The sequence below is a fragment of the Rhinoderma darwinii genome, chromosome 7, assembly GCF_050947455.1.
Source record: "Rhinoderma darwinii isolate aRhiDar2 chromosome 7, aRhiDar2.hap1, whole genome shotgun sequence".
Taxonomy (NCBI): Eukaryota; Metazoa; Chordata; class Amphibia; order Anura; family Rhinodermatidae; genus Rhinoderma; species Rhinoderma darwinii.
In genome coordinates this window covers 81,982,263-82,001,642 of record NC_134693.1, presented here as the reverse complement: position 1 = coordinate 82,001,642, position 19,380 = coordinate 81,982,263, and the positions used below count along the sequence as shown (strand labels likewise).

Here is a 19,380-nt window from a genome sequence, read left to right as displayed (position 1 = left end):
AAATGCGTTTCCTGAAGTAGGGCCAAATCAGCTTTCAATTTACTAAGGTGTCGCAGGACCACAGATCTTTTGTTGGGGGACAAAAGCCCTTAAAATTCCAGGTCACTACTCTCATAAAAACAACAGAGGATAAATAGATATGATAATCGACTGTATGCCATATAGACAAACTGGAAATGCAATGTGCCACGTGAACCAATAAGGGAGTAATAAGATATCCCAGCTCCGTGGAGCCAGTGTCCGATGATCGATAAAGTCTGCCATTTAACAAAATACCCCAACTGTTAGGAAATCGTATAACTCTCCCCGTTTCCATCAGGGAACCCCAACTCCCCCCTTCATTATTACTCTGGACTTCTCTTTTTTCTAACATGTTACCTTCTCGAACCTACTTTTGAATATAATATAGTAAGCAAACATCAGGGTAAATATTGACATGGAACCTTCATAACACCTATTGGTCAAAACGTTGTTACCACCTGTAGACCTATATTGCACCTAGCTTAGGCTTGTGTCTCCACTATCTCGTCATGGTGAATATAACAGATGAACAAAAGCAATTGAGTCAGTTTCCTGTTGTACTCACTACTCCTGTTAACAAAAGGAACCGACACGCTCCTTTTCCATGTGGGTTGCTACCCGTGTCGTGGGGTTTGAGGCAGTCTTTTGTCCTTAGGTGGGTGTCCCCTCGGATAGGGCGCGTTCTGCTGCAAAATCCTTCCAGAAGACTCTCCATCAGTTGCAGGAGGAGCAGAATCCTTGAACAGATCTCGATATACCGCTTCTGCTTCTTGATGGTCAGTGTAAACTTGCAGGGTGCCGCTTGGAGTAGTGACCTTTAAGATCGCTGGGTATTGTAGTTGGAACTTCATTCCCTTGTGAAACGCGGTGCAGATCTAGCTGAACATTTTACGTTTTTTCGAGACTTCTACTGAATAGTCTCCAAACAGCATGACTAACGCCACTTAGCTTCGTCGGTCCCCGCCATGTCTTATACGAGCGTAGCAACGCTTCTTTATCAGAGTAGTCAAGATAACGCACTATAACCTGTCTGGCTCTTTTATTGAAGCCCTGTTGAGGCTGTAAGTTCTGTCTGACTGGGCCCACTCTGTGTGCTCTTTCTACTTTGCATGGCCCCTCCATATTCAGCACTTTTGGTAGGTCATATTCACAAAGGCGTTTTAGATGCAAAACAGGTACAGATTCTGGAAGCCCCACTATTCGAATGTCATTTTGTTGCGATCTATTATCTAGATAGTCAATTTTAGAAAGCATCCGTTGTTTCTCAGTTAATAGCTCCTGAATTCTGCCATGTGTATCATCTTCCAACATTGATATTCGTTGCTCTACTTCGTCTAGACGAACGCCATGCTGTACAATGTCGTTTTGTATTAACTTTAGTGAGGCTGATATCGTAGTCGCCAAAGTGTCCTGTATATCTGGTGTTATACGTTTAGCCACTTCAATGGCTAGTTTTTTATAATAAATCATCGTCGAACCGGAGGCCAGTTTCTCACTTTCCTCGTCAGATATTAAGTCTTCATGATCTGACGATGAACGACTCACCGCCTGTTTCTATTTCCTGGCCACCGGCGGCATCGTGTTGTCCGTCAAAGTATGAAGGCCCTCACCAAGAATGAGTCTGGCCAATAGTAAGGATGATATGTACCACGACAGTAGTTCATACCAGTGAAGGGATGAGACAACGAGAAAAAGAAAATGGAGCTCACCTTCTCCAAGCAGGCTGCACGAGGGTTTGGCGCCAAAATTATCGGGGCCGGCCAGGGCTAGTGATCTGTATAGGAGGGCTGTGTTACCTCTTTAGCAGGGCGATATCAACCCAGAGACATCCAGCACAGCAAGGACGCCAATCAGCAACCTTTCCCCATCTACGCCGAGATTCACCGATAACCGGATCCCGTAACGGACGTCTCCGTCAAGTGAGGCGAAATGGCTGTCGTTCCAAAGTTCGCCTGTCACGTCTGCCATGTTTTGGCAGGCAGGTGCCACAAACTCAGAGGTTCTATTTGGGTTTGCAGGGTATATATGTCGGTTTCTTTGCCAGGTAGGTCCGGAGAGCTCCTTTCTCCCTCCTCACATGTCAGCGCCGGAACCGGAAGTCGTTGTGTGTACGTTGTATTTTAAGGTGTTTCATTTAAAGTTAAAGGGGTTAGCCATCTTTTCAAAATTGATGGCCTATTCTTAATTATAATTCACTGTATTCTACGATATATTTACTTGTGCTCCCACAAGGTATAAGAAATTGTAATTCACTGAGGTAATAAATGAGTAAAACGTATAAATTTTATTTCATAACTCTCTAAAAACAGGGGTACAATCACTACTGTGAAAAAGCCCCACCGTGTGCATTAAAAACGTATTAAACAAATACTCCAATTACTGGTTCATTTGTGAACCCTCCTAACTGAGTATACTTGAAAGATATATATATATGGTATCAGTGTTTCAACATTGGTGCATCAGTGGATTTGACCCTAAAACGCACCAGAGCCTGCAGTTACCGCTCCTAAATCACCTGGTGCTAGGGTGAACAACAGTGCCGCTGTCACCTAACGCTATGATCCCTCACTAACCTGACCCAACGTGTTTCTATACATATATTTCATCAGGGGTCTCTAACTTGGTCATTCTGGCTATGGTGCCAGCGATATTCAAACGGTAGCAGATATTCTGCTATACAACACGGAAGCGTGCTCGCATAGATGTCAGCGGCCGCACCCTGTTTTTATTCAACATATTTATAAATTATAGGGGATGGGATTAAGAACACGATTTCTATTTTTGCAGATGACACCAAGCTATGTAGTATTGTTCAGTCTATGGAAGATGTTCGTAAATTGCAAGCTGATTTGGACACACTTGGGGTATGTTCACGCAGTTTATTTTCAGGCCATAAACGGCCCAAAAGTCGGAGACAGAACGCCTCCAAACATCAGCCCATTATTTTCAATGGGAACAATGGTGTTCTGCTCCGACAGGACGTTTTTCTACGTGGCAGTTTTAAAAAAACAGCCGCGTAAAAAAATGCCCGTGAAAAATAAGTGCATGTCACTTCTTCCGCCCTTTTTCATTGACTCTATAGAAAAACAGCCACGAAAAACACGAGTTGCTAAAAAAAAAACGGCTGAAAATTAGAAGCTGTTTTCCCTTGAAAACAGCTCCGTCTTTTCAGACGTTTTTTAGTAAGCGTGTGAACATACTCTAAGTGTTTGGGCATCCACTTGGCAAATGAGGTTAAATGTAGATAAATATAAAGTTATGCATCTGGGTACCAACAATCTGAATGCATATGTCCTAGGGGGAGCTATACTGGGAGAGTCACTTGTTGAGAAGGATCTGGGTGTACTTGTAGATCATATACTAAATAACAGCATGCAATGTCAATCAGCTGCTTCTAAGGCCAGCAAGATATTGTCGTGTATTAAAAGAGGCATGGACTCGTGGGAAAGGGATATAACATTGCCACTTTACAATGCATTAGTGCGGTCTTGAATATGCAGTTCAGTTCTGGGCTCCAGTTCATAGAAAGCATGCCCTGGAGTTGGAAAAAATACAAAGAAGAGCAACGAAGCTAATAAGGAGCATAGAGAATCTAAGCTACGAAGAAAGATTAAAATAATTAAACCTATTTAGCCTTTTCTATTTGAAAAGAGACAACGAAGGGCAGACCTGATTAACTTATATAAATATATGAATGGCACATACAAAAAACTATGGTGAAATCCTGTTCCATGTAAAACCCCCTCAAAAAAACAAGTGGGCACTCCCTCCGTCTGGAGAAAAAAGGTTCAACCTGCAGAGGCGACAAGCCTTCTTTACTGTGAGAACTGTGAATCTATGGAATAGCCTACCGAAGGAGCTGGTGACAGTAGCTACAGTAGATGGCTTTAAAAAAGGCTTCGATAATTTCCTAGAACGAAAAAAAAAGAAAACCTCAGCTCCTATGTCAATGTGTAGAAATGTTTCCCTTCCCTTTTCCACATGTGACTTTTTTCAACTGTACTAACTATCTGTTACAAGCAGAGAAAATCCGAAATTGAAAAATAATAATTTTTCACAAGTAAACATTGAATGTATTGATCAAATTTTACCACTAAGGGCCTGTTCACATCACCGTTTGGGTTCTGTTCAACTTTTCAGTCAGAGGAACTGATGAACAGAAAGCCGAACGGAAACTATAGATTCCATTTGCATTCATTTCAAATTTCATTTAAGTTGTTTTCAGTTTGTTTCCGTTCCGTAAAGTTCCGTTTTGTTTCACGGAAACAATAGCGTAGTCGACTATGCTACTGTGTCAGTGAAAAAAAAGCGGAAACTTTAGAGAATGGAAACAAAGCTATAGTTTCCGTTCATCGGTTCCTTTGACAGAAAGGTTGAACGGAAACGGAACGATGATGTGAATAGGCCCTAACAAAGTACAATGTGTCATGAGAAAACAATCTTAAGAGTTATTTGTAAACGCATTCCAAAGTTATTACCACATAAATTGACACGTCAGTTTTGAAAAATAGGTCTGTATCCACAAAGCCAAGGCTGAACGCGATATTTCTCATGCACCATTTTTTCAGACAATTTTAAGGTGTTGTATCATGAATACATAGATACTGGTGCTTCGATTGGAGGTTCGCCAGTATTCGTAACTACGCCCGAATATTCATTAGTAAGTTGTTCATCTTGTTGATTGCAGTCTGTTAAACTTGACTTACTAGAGCCTGGAAAACTCCCCTTTAAGTCCTGAATAGACAATGTGCCAAGTAATGCAAGAATACAGCTCTTGATTCCCATTTCCCCAATAAATAAGCAGATTATGCAAGACCCATCGCACACAAAAGGTATTGTGTAACCATATTGGCTAAACTTCAATTCATTCTGAATGCAGCATTCAGCAGACATTTGTGGCTAATAGTTACATAATGCTTCTTTGATCTGTCAGTCATCAATCAATGCATAGCTATTCTCCTCCCTCATTAATATGCTAGTTCCCCTGTGCTGCTCCTCTGGAATGCTAATATTTCCAGTTTAAAGCATGCCATGAAAGCTTAAACCGTACCTGTTACTGTGTTTTAAGGAATAATCAATGTTGTGTTAAAATATTCTCATGAGAGGGTTGGGCCTGAACTTAAGTTATGACTTCTCCCTACATGCTATAAGCTTGTAGAAGAAGACGCTGTATCATGTATTCTAAAAGGGTTGAATCTCCTACATGTATGAGCTGTCATTTTGATTGTCCAAGTATGTGGTATGTGTTAGTAATTACGTTCACTCAATGCACCTGCAAAATGAAGTCCACTTCACTCCATGTTGAAATGTTAATATCCAAAATACTAAACCATATAGTTACATAGGTTAAAAAGACACGGGTGCATCAAGTTGAACCTTTCTCGATCAACTACACGTCATTCATTGCTTGATTAATTATAAACCTCAATGCCATCTGTCAGTAAATAATCATATAGCCTTCTTTTAAATGCGGATATATTATCTGCCATTACTACCTCTTCGGGTAGGGCATTCCAGTTTGACTACTCTAACTGTAAAGAACCCTTTCCTATATTGAGGTCTGAAACATCTTTCTTCCACATGCAATGAATTTGCCCTGGTCCTTCATCCTTGGAGAGAAAAATTATCTGCTAGTTCTCTGTATTGACCACTCATATATGTTAATAAGATCACCTCTAAGACATCTTTTTTCCCAAGCTAAACAAGACCAATTTCTCTAGCATTTTATTGTAAGCGACACCTTATTTTTTTTAATAATCTAGTGGCCCTTCCTTGAACCCTCTCCATGTGCAGCATTCTTTGCAATTTATAACTTTTTGGGTGAAAAATCTAAATTTACTCACGATACCAGCGTGAAACATCCCTTAGGATTTCCTGCTTTTATTCAACCTTTGGTACATTCCTTAAAATTTTTCTTTCAATCTCTTTTCTCCAACCTTCACACCCTGCCGCGACATTTCGTGAGACTCCGCTCCCATACTCATGTGTGCACGTGGAAACAGATGAGAGCCTTAAAAGGGGTTTTCAAGTCCTAAGAAATTGGATGGCCTATCCTCAAGATAGGCCATAAATATCTGATCACTGGGGCCTGGCAAAGCAGGACCTCCGCCAATCAACTGTTTTGGAGGGGCCGCCGACCGATTCCCGTCAGTAATCCGTGGAAAGATAGGACATGTCCTATCTTTCCACGGATCGGAGAATCGGGTCAGTTTTCACGGACCGGATTCACCCGCTAAAGAGAATGGGTCCGCGAAGACTATCGGATGCCACTCGGATGTCGGTAAAAACTGCCCGATCGGCACATCGGTCGTGTGCAAGAGGCCTTACTTGTTCATACTGTGAACTGCCGGCATATTTGTAGCAGCGGTTCACAGTATTCACTTGAATGGGAGAACGCTGTAATACTGTGAACAAGCACGAGCATATTGAAAAGGGGAAGCAGTCCTTGTAAAAGCGTGGCAGTCCCTTCAAAACACTGATCGGCAGGGGCGCCATGAGTCGGAGGATAGAATTTCTTAGGACGGAAAAAACCCTTTAACGTTTAGTTTACACGTGAATTGTAAGTTCATCTTTTATAGATTCTCATTATGCGATATACTTGTGCTGCTGTCATGAGCATAGCTTGGGAGTAATACAATACCTGACCCTCTCACCAATTACATTCTTACTTAAGTCTGTTCTCAGAATATCTGTTAGATTTAGAAAGCTATATATATATATATATATATATATATATATATATATATATATATATACACACACATACACATACATATATATACACATACACACACAGACACACACGTAAATTAAAATTTTGGTAATGTGAACAAATCCTGTTTTATTTAAAAATCAAATTGGATACAATTGAAAAAAGAACCATTTTATTGACGTTATTTGTCTTATTACAGATTGTCATAAATATATTACTACTACTTCAAATTATATATACTGTATACAGTGCTGAAAACAAAAAAGAATTAAATTTACAAAGAATCCTTTAAAAAGATCATAGTATACTGAGCTACTTTAAAAAGGAACATATCACCAGTACAGCCCGCTCTCGACCAACCCCGAATTTGTGGATGCAAAATTTAGTTCAGCAGTTCACAATCTATTCTAAATAAACAAAAAAAAGCACTACAAGTAATCATTTAATACATAACTCAGCATACATAACAGCCAATAAAAGTGTACACTACTATTGTAAAAAAGCTGCATCAACAAAATGGAGAAAAAAATAATCTTCTGTCAGCAGCACAATAGCGGTCTTCTTTATAGGGTTTGTCCACTTTATTTCTTCTATTTAGTTATACAATAGGAAATCATACAGGATGTCTTATATACATGTATTTAATATTCTGCTCACATATCTTTCTTATACCAGTGCAGTTGTCGGTCTAAAAATAAAATGGTATAGCCCACAGATTTGTCCATAAAAAAGCAGCCATAGGATAACTGAATGGACAGTCACGTGACCTACACATCATGTGACCACTGGCATTCAGGTAACATTGTCCAGGTATGTAACAGGTAAATAGTAGATTGAGGAGCAGAAATTATAAAGTATTTCTACCTACAGCAACATCTCATCATGTCTGGAATGTCTGAGAGGAGCAGCTATTACATTCTTCTCATTGTCACCTCTGCGTGCTGTGTGTTTTTTTTTAATTTAATTTTATTAACATGACATCCCCTAGAGACAGGCAGTTATTTTATAAATAATGTAGAGACCGTGAATACAGGCACAGTGAAGTAGTTGTTCATTATTCCACCATTAGGCTATGTTCACACAGAGTTTTTGGACGAGGAAACCTCGCCAAAAAACTAGTCAAAAACGGCCCGAAAATACCTCCCATTGATTTCAATGGGAGGCGGAGGGGTCTTTTTCCCGTGAGCGGTAAAACCTCCTCGCGGGAAAAACAGGCGACATGCCCTATCTTCGGGCGTTTATGCCTCTGACCTCCTATTGACTTCAAAGGGAGGCAGAGAAAGCTTATTTCGCTGCGTTTTATGTCTGCGGCGCTCAATGACCGCGGGCGAAAAACGCCGTGAATAACGCCGCGAAAATCGGCGTGCAGGGAGAGGAAAATCTGCCTCAAACTTCCATATGTTTAGTCATATTCAGTTTGCGCGTGGATGCTTTACACAGGACTGATCTGTGGGCTATACCATTCCACTGTGACATGCACTATAATAAATCTATGTAAGCAGGATTTCTAATACATGTATATTAGAAAAACTGTATGATTTACTATTCTACAAACGGGTAAAAAAAAAACTAAAAAAAAATAAATGGAAAACCCCGTTCAGGGTGTTTTCCCATCTCACAAAGTGATGGCATATAGTTAGGATTGTCATCACTTACTGATTAGTGGGGATCTGATGGTTGGGAGTGGGACCCCTGGTCTAGCCCTGTGCCGTCCTTCACGGTTCTTCTGGTTATTGCAGCATAGCTCCATTCCAAAAGATTGCAGTCAGTCATCTCCACGAATCAGAAAGTGATGGCGTATGCCAACACTTTATGGAACAGTAAAACCCCTTTTAATATGCTTCAGATAACCAAGATTCTACAGCTGCTAATAAGTCTTATCATTGTCATGGTTCATATGCCTTGACCTGATGGAGAAATCATTTCTTGCAGGACCAGGTGTAGTAAGTGGTTCTGTTCTGCTGTCAAAAGTGGCCTGTAAACATGAAGGTTAATGTGTTAGTGTGTACATGTAGCCATTCATCAGACAGTGACACATAAGATGCTCCCATATCAGAAGCTCATGAACATATAACCTTTCATTACAACGAAAGTCAAGATGACACAGGAAACGTATATTCTAGATTCACACAATTAGAGGCTCCAAATAGTGATGATATATCAATTGATGTTATGTATACAATGTCTTGTAAAGTGTTAACACCCCCTAGTATTTTGCCTGTATTCAATTAAACTCTATTGGGGAGGGGGGGTTTGTAACATTGGATTTTCACCACGTCTACAGTTTTGAAGGTGCAAAAAACAGAACTTTAATTTGCATAAGTATTCACCCCCTTAACATCAATACTTTGTGGAGCACATTTTGCTGCAATTACAGATGCAAGTCTCTTGGGGTATGTCTCTATTAGTTTAGCACATCTAGACACTGGGATTTTTGCCCATTCTACCAGGCAAAACTGCTCCAACTTCTTCACGTTAGATGGGTTGCATCGGTGTACAGCAGTCTACAAGTCATGCCACAGATTCTCAATTAGATTGAGGTTCGGGCTTTGACTAGGACATTCCAAGACATTTAAAGGTTTCCCCTTAAACCACTCCACAGTGTAGTATAAGAGGTATGTTTAAGGTCATCTACCTGCTGGAAGTTGAACCTCCGTAGCTGTAGAGTGATACTTCCATCTCCGCTGGGATCTTAGGAGCCCCTTCAATGTTACCTTTGGGGTCTTTGTTAAATCTGATTAATGCCCTTCTTGCCCAGTCTGAGTTTTGGTGGGCGGCATTCTCTTGTCCGATTTGTAATTGTACCCTTTTTTTTTTTTTGCTGTAATGAATTTAATGGTCCTCTGTGGGATAGTCAAAGTTTAAGATCTATATATATATATATATATATATATATATATATATATATATAATATATATTTTAAAGCCCAACCCTGACCTATACTTGTTCACAACTTCGTTGCAGACCGGTTTGGGGAGCTCCTTGGTCTTCATTTGGTTGCTTTGGTGTTAAAGACTCCGAGAGCTTTTGGAAGAGGTGTATTTCTACTGACATGTGACAAACCATGCAACACTACCAATGCACACAGGAGGACCTTATTCAATAAATTATGTGACTTCTGAAGTAAATTAGTTTAAAAAAAACCTTTTAGGGGTTTCATAGCAAAAAATGGAACCAATGAAAACTACAGCTCGTCCTGCATAAAAAAAATAATCCCTCACACTGTTCAATCCACAGAAAAAAAAAAAAGTGGCAAAACAAAATGTTTGTTTTAAAAGTAATAAATATATATATTAAAAAAAAACAATTACATTTGGTAACACCGTAATCGTATTGAGCCGCAGAATAAAGTGAAGTTGTCATTTTTACCGCACGGTGAAAGAGGTAAAAACAAAACCCAAAAAACAATGGAGGAATCTTTTTTCCAATTTCAGCACACAGCATTTTTTTTCAGTTTCCCACTATATTATATGGTACTTTAAATGGTGCCAATAGAAACAACAACTCCTCCTGCAAAAAAAAAAAAAAGGCCTCAAACCACTCTATTGACGGAAAAATAATAAAGTTATAGCTTTTGGAAGGCAGGGAGTGAAAAACGAAAAAGCAAAAAATGGCTCAGTCCCAAAGTTGTTAATTCCAGGCTGTAATGCAACAAAACAGGGGAAAAACAAAACAAATCATGGGGGTGAATACTGTTGCAATGCACTGTATACTATTTTAAAGGACTGTGTAATATACTTTATCTGCCAGGGAAAGCAAGAATATGCCTAAAGTGCCTTTCTGTAACCTCCCTAAAAAATAAAAATGTACATGCTTTAACTTGCTAAAAGAGTTGGCCACTTTAGGAAAATCTTTAGTAAATAGGATTTTAATAAACTTACTAATATGTCTTGTTTGAAAGTTGTGCCGTTTTTGTGCATTCATAAGCCATGCCCCCTTGTTATGACAACTGTATAGTTTGGTCGCCCACTGCTCATGTCCATAATATGGATGCATTTGGAGGAGAAAGTGATCACATCACTGTGCACTCTAACATACTGCATGCAGGAATCTAGCGCATGCTCAGTGTGTGTTACAAAACAAGAGGCAGTCTGGTCACGTTTTTTTCATCTGTGACCATATTATCGAGTCGCGGACAGGCGTAAGAGAGTCAACATAAATGTTTGAAATTCATTACTAAAGATTTTCCTAAATCGGCCAACCACTTTAAATAAGTGTCTTATTTTGGCAGTGAAGTTGCAGCATATTTTTCCGTTTTTACTTCAACACAGTCAAAAAAAATCAAAGTTTTTATTTTTTCGCTATTGTTGCTGTGTGAGGCCTTGTATTTTGTGTTTCACTGTATTTTTTTTTAATAAACTCTCAGTACATATAAAATATCATTACATTTAGAATAAATCCTTTTCACTAAATGCAAAAATAAAATAAAAAATTCCATCTTTCTACAAACATTCTAAATTACATATTGTAACAATTAATGGGATATCTTACACTAAATGGCCACATTATTAGAGACACCTGCCCTTTCATGATATGAGCTTCCCTGTATGGAAAGTGGACACGTGACCCCAGAGTGCAGCATAAAATCAAGGGAGCTAATTTTCTGTGGACCAGTTTCAGTGGGAATCCACATAAGAATTGGAAACTCTACAGATCTGAGCGACTTCTGACAAGACATGGTCATCGGTGCTAGACTAGCCTGGGCCAGCATTTAAAAAACGGTCAACCTTGTGTTTTTTTTCTTCATACAACAGTGTCAAGAGTATACCAAGAACGGTGTGATCGAGAGAAAACATGCAGTGAAATGGGATCCTTTGAACGTCAACAACTCATCGACAAAAGGGTCAGAGAAGGATGTCAAGAAATGTTCTGACAAACAGGCGGTGTAGTCTCAAGCAAATTGCAGCCGAATACAACGAACGTGACAACGCACAACTCAACCTTCCTCTGCGCAGATGAGCTATAACAGCAGACGACCAGTTTGAGTGCCATTCCTGTCTAAGGGAACAGAAAGGCAAGACTCCAGTGGGCATACGAGCACAAAAATCGGATGCCTCAGCAGTGAAAAAACATTGCCTGGTCAGATGCATCCAGATTTCTGTGGCACCCTGCTGATGGGAAGGACAGAATTTGGCGCAAGCAGCGTGAACTGATGAACCCTTCTTGTCAGGTGTCAATACAGGCTAGTAGAGGCTGGAGTAATTGTGAGGGGAATGATTTCTTGGCACACCCTGGATTCTCCGATACCTGTGGATACGTGTTTGAGTAGTAGGGATTAGAGAAGCATTGTGGCTACCAACTTCATCCCTCCATGGCAGGTGCTAACCTTATGGCAGTAGGACACCTTAGCGGCAACTGCGAGAAACTATCCTTTCCGCACGGGCCAATATTTCTGCAGAACAATTTCAACTCCTAGTGGAATCTATTCCACGACTAATTGCTTCGGTTCTGAAGGCCAAAGGAGGTCAGCGCACTACAAAATGGGTGTCTCTAATAAAGTGACCATTTAATTTCTATGTATTTATGACAAAGGAAAAACTACATTTTACAAGCACACATTTCTACAAGAAACTGAAAATCTACTTAAATCTGTGAAAAAAATGAATATTACCTTAACACTAATAATAACGGATATTATAATAATCTCTGTCAAGTATCAATAGTTACACAGAAACAATTATGTCTTGCATCCGGAAGAAAGTGACTGAGAATTGCATAACATCAATAATGGAATACATGGTGTTTCAAGATTCCTTCAAGGATTAATAAAAGATTAGGCAAGATTAGACATCGTCTAGAATGAACAGAAGTTCTATGTTTTGTTACGTAATAAATAAGCACTGTGAACACATGGTGCAAAAAAAAGTCAACTGAGCAAATTAATAGAGAAAATAGTTGACTCAATGCCGCATTAATAGCTACAACGACCAGGCTGAACCTCAACAAGTGGATATTTATTGGTAAGGCATTCTTACTCATAAATAATAGAAGTGGTGTGGCAAAGAGCTGCGCTACTAACAAATGCAAATAAAATTAAAAAAATAAATAAAAAATCCTTGTGTCAATACAAATGCATTTTTCACAATCAATGGCAACATTGCAAGGAAACAAGAGCTGCTTCTATAGAAAACAGCAGTGTAAGCCCTCATTCAGATAGGAGTATTGTACCAGTGTTTTACAGCCCATATCCTTTATATACTGGCTCTACTGAACAAAGCTTACAGCGTCATAGATCTCTATAGTGCTGTAAGTTCGGTTCAGTAGGATTCGGAACAATACAACAGTTTGAATGAATTTTTATACGTCGTTGTCATAATGTGATTTACCCACAAACGTCAAAAGGAAACCCCCAAAAATTTTTATTTGCATAATCAGTCTCGGTGGATCAATATTACAGTGCATCAATGCAATATATTAAGCTTCTGGCAGCGTTTTGTAGATCATTTTGCTTTAATTTCTCCTTCTTATCTTTTTACAGGATTCTCATTGCCTTCTGGCTTATGCTTTACAACGAAATAGAAAACAATTACTGACTTTAGGCTGGGTTCTTACACAGAAATTCTGCAGTATTTACAGTAGCAGCAAACTGAATGAGACTTAGCAAATATAGTTTGCTATAATCAATGCTTGACACTAAATCTGCAGGTAAAACCTCTGCGTAAAAAATGCAGTGTTTCCGCAGCAATACGCGCAGAAAAAGCGCACTATTTGCAGCGGATTTCTGTGACTGATTTACCTGTGTATTTTTTAGCTTCCACTGCACATTTTCTATTGCCGAATATCTATAGCGTGAATAACTTGTGGGAACATACTTATAGCTCTCCAAGGTCTTCAGAACACAGGCTGTATAGCAGTCCTTCAAGCAGCAGAACATACAGATGCAATGTTTCAGGGGTGTCACGCCCGCTTTCTCAAGTGTCACAAAGATATATGTGGATATACAGCCTGTGCTGAAGATCTTGGAGGACTAGAGGACCGCTATATGCTAACAAAACTCTGACTTTAAATCAAGTATTGTTTTTATTTCACTTAAAAGCATATGCCAGAAGGCAATGAGAACCCTTTTGTCTTTGTGGATTAACTAGAGTAGGTAGAAACTCTGTTAATTCTCAGGAAAGGTGCTGCACTTACTGTTGATTATCGTGTCAATTGCAATAGCCTAAAATGTATTGTCCACAGCAGTACATACCACAGTTCCACCTGCAAAATTTTTAGGGATTCTAAATCGTTTTCCTGGCATGCCATCTGTAGATAAAAAATAAAAAAAATGTCAACCAGAAATAGTTCGCCATATGTATACAATATGTACCAAATTCATACAAAGAGAATTCTGATGATTGTATATAATCTATTATTTCAATTGACCAAATTCCTTTCCTTACTGTATCGTAAAAGCTACAATATGTTTTTAGGCCTAGTTATATCTGCATCTAATATTCTGAATACATGTTTACTTGTAAAGGCTCTGTGCACATCATGTTTTTACCCTACCTTTAGCATACACGCTAAAAGTGTCCATAGGACACGATAAGCCCGTCAGGCTGGTATACCATGTTTTGTAGGAAAGAATAGCTTTCTATCCCGAGTGATCCCACAAAAAACATATACCGCACAGCATACATTTTTTTAACATGGAGCCTGTGGGTGACGTATGCCAATGTTTGGCATACATTACAGGCACGCGTTTATGGTATACGTCATAGGTCTTTCAAAAGCCTTTCATAACATATATGTTAAACGGATACCATTATAGTCTATGGTCGACATATGCGTTAAGTAAATGCCAAATAGTTGCATCTGGCACCCACAGACTATAACGGTATCAGTTTTACATATACATCATGAACAGAATCATGAGAGTTCATGACGTATACGTTTAATGTTAACCCTTGAACTCTACGGTGACGGATGTCTATTAATTGCTCTGAATTTCGGTTTCATTCTTTTTTCGATTAGCACGCTCTGTGCTAGGGCTAGGCAAGCAATCGGGGAAAAAAAAGGCAGTTTCCATGTCCACACGCTGCATGTTTCTCCTAGTTCCTCTGCATAAGTTATCTACTGCTATAGAAACCAATAAGAGATATAGGGATTCACAATAATAACAGGTAAAAGCAAAGCAAACAAATGCTCTGGGCACCAATGTTGAAAGACAAGGATGTGAAGGTTAATGGGTGAGCTTCACAAGTAAACCTAACAGGCATCCGTCATATATAAATCTGAAGCTGCACATTGCCGTTTTGACAGAACCGCTACGTGTGGCCTCACCCGAACGGTCAACGGGTGGACCTTTGCCAGCAGTTCTATTATAAATGAAATCTCCTTGCTCCTCTACGACGCTTTTACACAGCAGTATTTTAGATCAATATTTTACAGACCAAAATACTGCTGTGTGAAAGAGACCTTAAAGACAAGTCTAGAGCCACTCCGGGTATATTCAAACGTAATTTTGTTGCGTTTTTTAGTGTCCTGATTAAGGGAATGTGTTATCAAGAAATTCCCAATCTTTATTAATTGTTATGCTCCGTTAACCCCTTGGCACCGCAGCCATTTTAGTTTTTCCACCCTTGCATTCCAAAAGTCATAACTTTTTAATTTTTCCATTGTCATACTGTATGAGGGCTTGGTTTTTGCGGTACAAGTTGTAGTTTTTTAATGGCACTAATTTTTTTTAAATGTTTTTATTGTAAATATTTTATAACTTTTTACAACCAGCCATGGAATTCCCCAGCAAACAGGAACAGAAGATGAGGGAAAGGAAAAAAAAAAAAAAAAAAAAAGGGGGTGGTGGGAATGAAAGAGTTCAGAAGGAGAAGTCTCTAGGTCATTTAGAGGTCATTCTGTTGAGAAAGCTCCAGGGAGCAGGTCATCCGGAGCAAGTCCAAATGAGGAGCTTGCAGAGATACAGGAGGGGTGATGCCTGCTTACTCTCAATGTACAGAATTCCAGACTACTGGGCTGCATGTGTATTAATGGCTAGTGAATACATAGTTACATAGTTACATAGTTAGTACGGCTGAAAAAAGACACATGTCCATCAAGTTCAGGACCAATAGAGGTAGCGAAGAGAAAAAAAAAGGAGGGGTAGAGATATGAGGACACGCAGACCATAAACATTGCAACGGTTCAAAAGAACAGACCGATGACAAAAGAGAAAAAGGAAGATTGCAAAGGGGACCAATCACTCAGTGGGTATGATTATATTAGCCACTATAGGAGGATCATCACCAACTAACATCCCTTCCAGGAACCAGATGGTGGGACAAAAATAATCTCGTATTCTGGTCTTCATGTTACATAGTACGGTTGAAAAAAAAGACATGTCCAAGTTCAACCAAGGGATGGGAAAAGGAAAGGGAAAAATTTCTACACATAGAAACTAATATGTTTACGTTCTAGGAAATTATCTAAGCCTTTTTTAAAGCTATTTAAAGCTACTGTAGCTACTGTGACCAGCTCCTGCGGTAGAATATTCCATAGATTAACAGTTCTCACAGTAAAGGCGGCTTGTTGCCTCTGCCTTCCGTCAAGGTGACAAGCCTACAACAAAAGTTGTCGCCCCATTTCTCCTCCCTCATTGAGCGCAACACACCAATGATATAGCTTTGTGCCTGTAAGAAGTGAAAGAAATGTGGACGTATAAATTCATGTGTGGCGTAAGCTTGAGGGAACGAGAGCGCTTTACGCGTGGGAGTGTCCACCAAATCCCCCACCCTCAAAATGCCCTGCGACATCCGATGGAAAACCGGGTGTGCCCTACCCCCTTGGAAATTGGGATTATGACAAAACGGGAGATAAATGGAGGTTAGGGCTGAAAGATTAAGGTGGCGCCCGATTACAGACAGAGAGAAGCAACGAGTTGTCCATAACCATTATGGGGAGTGAGGAGTAGGAGAGAAGACCAGGTAGAGCGATGGGCAAGCAAAGGGCTTTTTCAATTGCTGTGGGAGAATGGGTAGAGGAGTCGTTTAACCAGTCCTGCAGGATACGGGTATTGGCGGCAAGATTGTAAAGCCTAATGTTCAGGAAGTTGAGTCTCCCATTCAATTTGTGTTGTTGAAGCAGGTATAGCCCAACTCGTGGTTTCTTGTTTTGCCAAATGAATTTGCGGAAAAGACTATTTATTGTGCGTTCATCTTTGGGACGTAGGTGTAAAGGTAGCATTTGGAACAAGGAGTTTTGGGAATGAGATCATTTTAAGGAGTTTTGCCCTACCTAGAAATGAAAGGGTGAAGTTACCCCAAGTCGTTATGTCAGTTTGTAACTGGGCATAAAAATGGTTTAGATTAATGGAGTAAAGTTTGGATATGTTAATGACTGGGTTTGCCATTTTAGGTGGAAAGCGCATGACCATGTGGGCCAAGGGGGGCCGGTGAGAAGCAGGTCCTCTGATTTATTAACATTGATGGCAAAGCCCATAAGAGCTCCCTTAGATTCTATTACCTGTAAAAGTGGGCCCAGGACCTACTGAGGGCAGGATGCAAACAGACGCAAGTCATCCCGAAATGCGGTGGAGTCTCAATTCTTCTGCGTCGATCACAACGCCCGGAAGCACCCCCAATTATGCAGGTGTTGTTGCAGTGGATCCAGAGCAAAGTTGAATAGAAAGGATGGGGCAGCCCTGCCTGGCGGTCCTCTTTAGATGTATGGGGGGGGGGGGTGAGTTGAGGACATTAATGGACAAGTGGGTTTGCCCTTGTGTCTGCAGGAGCTAAAAAAATTGGAGGAAGAAGTACCCGAAGGCCTTCTCTGTGTCAAGGCTGAAGAACATGAGGGTAGGATATTTAAGTTGACGTGAGTGTATGGTGGCCGCTACAGCTGTGCGTACTGCCTTCATGGAGTTTCTACCGCTAACTAAGCCTAATTGGGAAGGAGTTAATAGATTAGGGAGAAACTCTTGGAGTCCCTCGACGAGGATCCTCGTAGGTATTTTGTAATCAACATTTAAGGGGAATATTAGGCGATACGAGCAAACATCAGTAAGATCATTGTTTTGTTTCAGAAAAAGTATGGTCCAAGCTTCATGAAAACCCTCTACATAGGATCCCCGCTGATAGACGGGAGTTTAGCAAGTAATGGGGTGACCTGGGGCTGGATCAATTTATAATACTCAGCCGATAATCCATCTGGGCCAGGCGTTTTGTTATTATGAAGGGAGGCGATGGCACAGGTAACAACCTGTTCTACAATAGGGCCTGAAAGAGCCTCCTGTTCCTCATAGGCCAATTTGCATGGCTTGGTAGAGGAGATCCATGGTATCGGAGGAGGAATATGGCTGTATAGACTGGAGTAGTAGTGCATGAATGTGTCGTGTATGTCAATTGTCGAGGTATGGACTTGAAAGGAAACAGGGTGCCTTATGTTTAGGATTGTGTTTTTAGCACGGAGTAGTCTAGCTCATCTGGCCAGTAAACTCCCCATATTGCCCCTCTCCCATTTAAAGCAAATGTTGCGTGTAAGTTCTATACCGTGTTTGGCATGGGCTAAATGTGAAAGGGTCCATCAGGCGCTTTGCGTCGAGGTAACGCTGCTTAGAATCATCAGTTGGATGGTTTAGATAAGTCTGGTGGGCAGTAAGGTGGTCATTATGTAGGGTGTTATACTATGCTCTCTGTTCAGCCCTCCGACGTATGACATAGGAAATAATATGGCCACACATGACAGCCTTGAATGTGCACCACATGAGGGAGGAATCATCCTGCGACGATATGTTATCCATGAAATTACCCCACTGGACGTTAAGATTACCTCTGAGGATTTTAAAAGTTGAGAGAGGAGGGAAATCTCTGTTCCTGCTCGCCACCCCTGGGGGTCCCACAGTGATCGTGTGAGTAATGGGAGCGTGGTCTGAAATAAGGTGTCTGGAATCAAGAAGTAGTCAATTTGAGAGTGGGTATGGTGGACTTGAGAGAAATAGGTGTAGTCCCATTCTGTAGTGTGGAGGCGGCGCCAAGGGTCACAGAGGGAGCATTGTTGCATAATAGTGATTATGAGCGCCAAGGCTGTGGTCATGGGTGGTGGCTGAGGCTCCATCCAGGCGCGGGGAGAGTACAGTGTTAAAGTCACCTCCCAGAATAAAGTTGTCCTTATTGGTAAAGTTCAGAGTAAAACGTCTCATTGGGGGTGTTGCGGGCGTATAGGTTTAATAATGTAAATTTAGTGGCATTAATGAGACAAACATACAAGAATCTGCCATTAGGGTCAGCATATTCTCCTACTATGATACATTGTAGTGAGGTAAAAAAGTAGAACAGCCACTCCACAGGATTTAGACTTGTAAGTGGCTGTTTCGATGGGGCCTTAAGGCTGGGTTCACACGACCTATTTTCAGACGTAAACGAGGCGTATTATGCCTCGTTTTACGTCTGAAAATAGGGCTACAATACGTCGGCAAACATCTGCCCATTCATTTGAATGGGTTTGCCGACGTACTGTGCAGACGACCTGTTATTTACGCGTCGTCGTTTGACAGCTGTCAAACGACGACGCGTAAAAATACAGCCTCGTCAAAAGAAGTGCAGGACACTTCTTTGGACGTTTTTGGAGCTGTTTTCTCATAGACTCCAATGAAAACAGCTCCAAAAACGGACGTAAAAAACGCAGCGAAAACGGCGCGAAAAATGCGAGTTGGTCAAAAAACGTCTGAAAA

General features: G+C 40.5%; 1 protein-coding gene across 7 annotated transcripts in view; it reads right to left on the bottom strand.

Moving 5' to 3' along the window:
* Positions 1-6,836: 6,836 nt before the first annotated feature.
* The window catches only part of LOC142657993 (40-kDa huntingtin-associated protein-like), a 186,660-nt gene continuing 174,116 nt past the window's right edge, over positions 6,837-19,380 (bottom strand). For 5 of the 7 annotated variants that reach the window (XM_075833622.1, XM_075833621.1, XM_075833618.1 and 2 more), the window contains 2 exons: positions 13,924-13,979; positions 6,837-8,708 (listed from right to left, as the gene is read on the bottom strand). In XM_075833622.1, coding sequence (XP_075689737.1) covers positions 8,627-8,708; positions 13,924-13,979 — 138 coding nt within the window. In that variant the 3' untranslated portion in view covers positions 6,837-8,626. Of the gene's footprint in view, positions 8,709-13,865; positions 13,980-19,380 lie in introns of all 7 variants that reach the window. The other 2 variants (XM_075833623.1, XM_075833619.1) reach the window with 1 other exon arrangement.